Source organism: Scyliorhinus torazame, chromosome 9 (genome assembly GCF_047496885.1).
Source record: "Scyliorhinus torazame isolate Kashiwa2021f chromosome 9, sScyTor2.1, whole genome shotgun sequence".
In the NCBI taxonomy this organism is placed as follows: domain Eukaryota; kingdom Metazoa; phylum Chordata; class Chondrichthyes; order Carcharhiniformes; family Scyliorhinidae; genus Scyliorhinus; species Scyliorhinus torazame.
The window spans coordinates 18,057,758-18,064,712 of NC_092715.1; the positions used below are offsets into that span (position 1 = coordinate 18,057,758).

General features: G+C 58.3%; 1 protein-coding gene across 1 annotated transcript in view; it reads right to left on the reverse strand.

Annotated features, from left to right (window-relative positions):
• Window positions 1-5,342, reverse strand: part of egflam (EGF-like, fibronectin type III and laminin G domains) — a 260,696-nt gene extending 255,354 nt beyond the window's left edge. Inside the window, exon 1 of the mRNA XM_072517542.1 lies at window positions 4,170-5,342. Coding sequence (XP_072373643.1) covers window positions 4,170-4,275 — 106 coding nt within the window. The 5' untranslated portion in view covers window positions 4,276-5,342. The remainder of the gene's footprint in view (window positions 1-4,169) is intronic.
• Between the last annotated feature and the right edge of the window lie 1,613 nt (window positions 5,343-6,955).

Genomic DNA, 6,955 nt, shown 5'->3' on the forward strand with positions numbered 1-6,955 from the left:
TCGCTGCTCCTCCACATTGCCAAGAACTCTACCGTTAACCCTGTATTCCGCATTCATATTTGTCCTTCCAAAATGGACAACCTCACACTTTTCAGGGTTAAACTCCATCTGCCACTTCTCAGCCTAGCTCTGCATCCTATCTATGTCTCTTTGCAGCTGACAACAGCCCTCCTCACTATCCACAACTCCACCAATCTTCGTATCGTCTGCAAATTTACTGACCCACCCTTCAACTCCCTCATCCAAGTCATTAATGAAAATCACAAACAGCAGAGGACCCAGAACTGATCCCTGCGGTACGCCACTGGTAACTGGGATCCAGGCTGAATATTTACCATCCACCACCACTCTCTGACTTCTATCGGTTAGCCAGTTCGTTATCCAGCTGGCCAAATTTCCCAATATCCCATGCCTCCCATGGGTTGGGGGTTAGTGGGTTGGGGGATAGTGGGTTGGGGGGCAGTGGGTTGGGGGGCAGTGGGCTGGGGGCAGTAGGTTGGGGGCACTGGGTTGGGGGTAGTGGGTTGGGGGGCAGTGGGTTGGGGCAGTGGGTTGGGGGCAGTGGGTTGGGGGCAGTGGGTAGTGGGCTGGGGACAGTTGGTTGGGGGATAGTGGGTTGGGGGGCAGTGGGTTGGGGGTAGTGGGATGGGGCAGTGGTTTGGGGGGTAGTGGGTTGGGGGTTAGTGGGTTGGGGGGCAGTTGGATGGGGGGTAGTGTGTTGGGGGCAGTGGGTTGGGGGATAGTGGGTTGGGGATAGAGGGTTGGGGGTAGTGGGTTGGGGGCAGTGGGTTGGGGGGTAGTGTGTTGGGGCATAGTTGGTTGGGGGGCAGTGGGTTGGGGGCAGTTGGTTGGGGGGTAGTGGGTTGGGGGGCAGTGGGTTGGGGTTATTGGGTTGGGGGATAGTGGGTTGGGGGGCAGTGGGTTGGGGGTAGTGGGTTGGCGGGCAGTGGGTTGGGTTATAGTGGGTTGGGGGGCAGTGGGTTGGGGGATAGTGGGTTGGGGGCAGTTGGTTGGGGGTAGTGGGTAGGGGGCAGTGGGTTGGAGGGCAGTGGGTTGGGGGATAGTGGGTTATGGGGACAGTGGGTTGGGGGGTAGTGGGTTGGGGGGTAGTGGGTTGGGGATAGTGGGTTGGGGGGCAGTTGGTTGGGGGATAGTGGGTTGGGGGCAGTGGGATGGGGCCAGTGGGTTGGGGGGTAGTGGGTTGGGGGGCAGTGGGCTGGGGGCAGTGGGTTGGGGGCAGTAGGTTGGGGGCAGTGGGTTGGGGTAGTGGGTTGGGGGGCAGTGGGCTGGGGGCAGTGGGTTGGGGGCAGTGGGTTGGGGGCAGTGGGTTGGGGGCAGTGGGTTGGGGGATAGTGGGTTGGGGGCAGTGGGTTGGGGGATAGTGGGTTGGGGGCAGTGGGTTGGGGGTAGTGGGCTGGGGGCAGTGGGTTGGGGGATAGTGGGTTATGGGGATAGTGGGTTGGGGGGTAGTGGGTTGGGGGGTAGTGGGTTGGGGATAGTGGGTTGGGGGGCAGTTGGTTGGGGGATAGTGGGTTGGGGCAGTGGGCTGGGGGCAGTGGGTTGGGGGTAGTGGGTTGGGGGCAGTGGGCTGGGGGCAGTGGGTTGGGGGCAGTAGGTTGGGGGCAGTGGGTTGGGGTAGTGGGTTGGGGGGCAGTGGGCTGGGGGCAGTGGGTTGGGGGCAGTGGGTTGGGGGCAGTGGGTTGGGGGCAGTGGGTTGGGGGATAGTGGGTTGGGGGCAGTGGGTTGGGGGATAGTGGGTTGGGGGCAGTGGGTTGGGGGACAGTGGGCTGGGGATAGTGGGTTGGGGGGAAGTGGGTTGGGGGCAGTGTCTTGGGGGATAGTGGGTTGGGGGCAGTGGGTTGGGGGTAGTGGGTTGGGGCAGTGGGTTGGGGGCAGTGGGCTGGGGGCAGTGGGTTGGGGGATAGTGGGTTGGGGGCAGTGGGTTGGGGGGCAGTGGGTTGGGGGGCAGTTGATTGGGGCTGTGGGTTGGGGGATAGTGGGTTGGGGGATAGTGGGTTGGGGGGCAGTGGGCTGGGGGCAGTGGGTTGGGGGATAGTGGAATGGGGGCAGTGGGTTGGGGGGCAGTGGGCTGGGGGGCAGTGGGTTGGGGGATAGTGGGTTGTGGGGTAGTGGGTTGGGGCAGTGGGTTGGGGGATAGTGGGTTGGGGCAGTGGGTTGGGGGATAGTGGGTTGGGGGATAGTGGGTTGTGGGGCAGTGGGCTGGGGGGCAGTGGGTTGGGGATAGTGGGTTGGGGGCAGTGGGTTGGGGGGCAGCGGGTTGGGGGGCAGTGGGTTGGGGGCAGTGGGTTGGGGGATAGTGGGTTGGGGGATAGTGGGTTGGGGGCAGTGGGTTGGGGGATAGCGGGTTATGGGGCAGTGGGCTGGGGGGCAGTGGTTTGGGGGATAGTGGGTTGGGGCAGTGGGTTGGGGGCAGCGGGTTAGGGGGCAGTGGGTTGGGGGCAGTGGGTTGGGGGATAGTGGGTTGGGGCAGTGGGTTGGGGCAGTGGGCTGGGGGGCAGTGGGTTGGGGGATAGTGGATTGGGGGCAGTGGGTTGGGGGATAGTGGGTTGTGGGGCAGTGTGCTGGGGGGCAGTGGGTTGGGGGATAGTGAGTTGTGGGCAGTGGGTTGGGGGATAGTGGGTTGTGGGGCAGTGTGCTGGGGGCAGTGGGTTGGGGGATAGTGGGTTGGGGGCAGTGGGTTGGGGGCAGTAGTTTGGGGGCAGTGGGTTGGGGTAGTGGGTTGGGGGCAGTGGGCTGGGGCAGTGGGTTGGGGGATAGTGGGTTGGGGGCAGTGGGTTGGGGGCAGTGGGTTGGGGCAGTGGGTTGGGGGATAGTGGGTTGGGGGCAGTGGGTTGGGGGATAGTGGGTTGGGGGCAGTGGGTTGGGGGATAGTGGGCTGGGGATAGTGGTTTGGGGGGAAGTGGGTTGGGGGCAGTGTCTTGGGGGATAGTGGGTTGGGGGCAGTGGGTTGGGGGTAGTGGGTTGGGGCAGTGGGTTGGGGGCAGTGGGCTGGGGGCAGTGGGTTGGGGGATAGTGGGTTGGGGGCAGTGGGTTGGGGGCAGTGGGTTGGGGGGCAGTTGATTGGGGCTGTGGGTTGGGGGATAGTGGGTTGGGGGGCAGTGGGCTGGGGGCAGTGGGTTGGGGGATAGTGGAATGGGGGCAGTGGGTTGGGGGGCAGTGGGCTTGGGGGCAGTGGGTTGGGGGATAGTGGGTTGTGGGGTAGTGGGTTGGGGCAGTGGGTTGGGGGATAGTGGGTTGGGGCAGTGGGTTGGGGGATAGTGGGTTGGGGGTTAGTGGGTTGTGGGGCAGTGGGCTGGGGGGCAGTGGGTTGGGGGATAGTGGGTTGGGGGCAGTGGGTTGGGGGGCAGCGGATTGGGGGCAGTGGGTTGGGGCAGTGGGTTGGGGGATAGTGGGTTGTGGGGCAGTGGGTTGGGGCAGTGGGTTGGGGGGCAGTGGGTTGGGGGATAGTGGGTTGGGGGCAGTGGGTTGGGGGATAGCGGGTTGTGGGCAGTGGGCTGGGGGGCAGTGGTTTGGGGGATAGTGGGTTGGGGCAGTGGGTTGAGGGGCAGCGGGTTGGGGGCAGTGGGTTGGGGGCAGTGGGTTGGGGGATAGTGGTTTGGGGCAGTGGGTTGGGGCAGTGGGTTGGGGGGGCAGTTGGTTGGGGGTAGTGGGTTGGGGGCAGTGGGTTGGGGGATAGTGGGTTGTGGGGCAGTGTGCTGGGGGGCAGTGGGTTGGGGGATAGTGAGTTGGGGGCAGTGGGTTGGGGGATAGTGGGTTGTGGGGCAGTGTGCTGGGGGCAGGGAGTTGTGGGGATAGTGGGTTGGGGGCAGTGGGTTGGGGGATAGTGGGTTGGGGGCAGTGGGTTGGGGGGCAGTGGCATGGGGGGCAGTGGGTTGGGGGATAGTAGTTTGGGGGCAGTGGGTTGGGGGATAGTGGGTTGTGGGGCAGTGTGCTGGGGGGCAGTGGGTTGGGGGATAGTGGGTTGGGGGCAGTGGGTTGGGGGATAGTGGGTTGGGGGCAGTGGGTTGGGGGGCAGTGGGCTGGGGGGCAGTGGGTTGGGGGATAGTGGGTTGGGGGATAGTGGGTTGGGGGCGGGTTAGTGCGTTGTTACACATCGATCCTCAATACAGTTACTCAAACATAACCTATGGAGGAGATCAGCCTCTTACCTGGCCTGCGCGGCGTAATCCTGTCCCACCTGAAGCTTGCTGTCTGAGTGGAGAGAACCAGGAAGAGGAGGGGGGCCAAATGGCCTGATTTCCGCCAAACACCCATCCAGAGAGACGGCAGGGGTCCCCAGCGAACTGCGCCAGGGAGACACCAGAGGAGGGTTTTCCAGTGGGAGTGGATCTGGAACTCTGAGATAAGGCAATGGGCTGCTCCTAACAGGAGCGAACTACCACTGGGAGCAAACCGATTGTGATAAGAGTCTGGCACTCGGACTGTAACGATCAGGGTGAGGCTGTACGTAACTCACAAACAAACAAATCATTCAATGGTTCATCCTCATGAAAGATTTGCACACTTCTCCTCCTTGACTTCGCCCTCTCTCTCTCTCTCTCTTCCTTTTCCCCCCTCACTCTCTCTGTCTTTCTCCCTATCTGTCCCTCTCTTTCGTCCTTTGTCCCTGTCTGTTTCTCTCTCTCTAACTCTCTCTGATTCCCCCACTCTCTCTCTTGCTCCCTCTCTCTCACTATCTCTCTCACTATCTCTTTCTCTGTTTATCTCTCTCTCTGTCAGTCTCTACGTCTCTCTGTCTGTCTCTATATCTCTCTCTATCTCTCTCTCTGTCTCTCTCTCTCTCACTCTCACTCTCTCTCACTCTCTACCTCTCTCTGTCTGTCTCTCTATCTCTCTCTATCTCTCTCTCTCTATCTCTCTCTCACTCTCTATCTCTCTCTCTGTCTCTCTCTCACTATCTCTCTCACTCTCTATCTCTCTGTCTCTCTCTCTCTCTCTCTCTCACTATCCCTCTCACTCTCTATCTCTCTCTCTGTCTATCTCTCTCTGTCTCCCTCTCCCTCTCTCTCACTCTCTACCTCTCTCTGTCTGTCTCTATATCTCTATCTCTCTCTCACTCTCTCTCTGACTCTCTCTCTCTCTCTGTCTCTCTCTCTCTCTCACTCGCTATCTCTCTCCCTGTCTCACTCTCTCTCTCACTATCTCTCTCACTTTCTATCTCTCTCTGTCTCTCTCACTCTATCTCTCTCTCTCTGTCTATCTCTCTCTGTCTCACTCTGTATCTCTCTCTCTCTACCTCTCTCTGTCTGTCTCTATCTCTCTCTGTTCCGCTACCCGTCTCGTCGAACGCAGTTGCTCCTTCAGAACACGACAGATCTGACTGCTAAGGAGATAAGTGGAGTTTAATCCTGTGCTGATGTCAGGGAAGCCCAGATGTAGACTTGTGGAGCTAACTTTAGCACGGCAGGATGGACATTTAAAGCAACATCACCCACTCCTTGAAATGGCTTTGAAGTTATCTGGGGGATAGACCTCAGCCGGATGTAATAACTAATCTGTCTGGGGTGTATTCTCCAGTAAAATTACTGCCATTTAAAGTGTTACTTTTTAAAAAATTAATCCATATTTAGGACAATTTGGAGAGGTCAAAGGGCAGGGAGGAAGTTGCAATTAGTCCTTCCACAGAGAAGCATCTGACTTGACATCATCTTCATTATTTTTAATTGACATTATTTTCAAACATGTCTTTAAACAAACATCAAGCTCCTGCCGGCTTCTTTGAAGCTGTTTTAAGGAAAGAATGAGTTTGGTTTTCCCGTACCAGCCCCCCCGAACAGGCGCCGGAATGTGGCGACTCGGGGCTTTTCACAGTAACTTCATTGAAGCCTCCTTGTGACAATAAGCGATTTTCATTCCATTTCATACCGTTCATTCCATTTCATACCGCCACTTCACCATCTCAAGATGCCCCAAAGTGCAATCCCGCCAACGTTGTTGCAATTCTCCCCACTTTATGTTGCATTGCTGAAGCAAATGAAGCAAGAAGCCTTTGTGAAGCTCGACAGCAGGATTCCCCCCCCACCCTCCCCAGCTTTCAGCCACCACCACCCCCCCGCCCCCCCCCCCCCCCCCCCCTCCTCCCAAACCTCGGGGAGGCCCCCGGGAACACCCCCTCAGGATTTAATTAAAATAATGCATTGTTAAAAGATTGGACCGGTCCGTGACCTCCGGACTGTTGTAAACCACTGTTGCACCTATATGAGGTGATGTAAGGTAGGACCTGTACTACATGTACGACGGCAGTCCCTGCCTGCTGGCTCCGCCCAAGGGGCTGGTTTAGCACACTGGGCTAAATCGCTGGCTTTTAAAGCAGACCAAGGCAGGCCAGCAGCACGGTTCAATTCCCGTACCAGCCTCCCCGAACAGGCACCGGAATGTGGCGACAAAGAACAAAGAACAAAGAACAAAGAAATGTACAGCACAGGAACAGGCCCTTCGGCCCTCCAAGCCCGTGCCGACCATGCTGCCCGACTAAACTACAATCTTCTACACTTCCTGGGTCCGTATCCCTCTATTCCCATCCTATTCATGTATTTGTCAAGATGCCCCTTAAATGTCACTATCGTCCCTGCTTCCACCACCTCCTCCGGTAGCGAGTTCCAGGCACCCACTACCCTCTGCGTAAAAAACTTGCCTCGTACATCTACTCTAAACCTTGCCCCTCTCACCTTAAACCTATGCCCCCTAGTAATTGACCCCTCTACCCTGGGGAAAAGCCTCTGACTATCCACTCTGTCTATGCCCCTCATAATTTTGTATACCTCTATCAGGTCTCCCCTCAACCTCCTTCGTTCCAGTGAGAACAAACCGAGTTTATTCAACTGCTCCTCATAGCTAATGCCCTCCATACCAGGCAACATTCTGGTAAATCTCTTCTGCACCCTCTCTAAAGCCTCCACATCCTTCTGGTAGTGTGGCGACCAGAATTGAACAC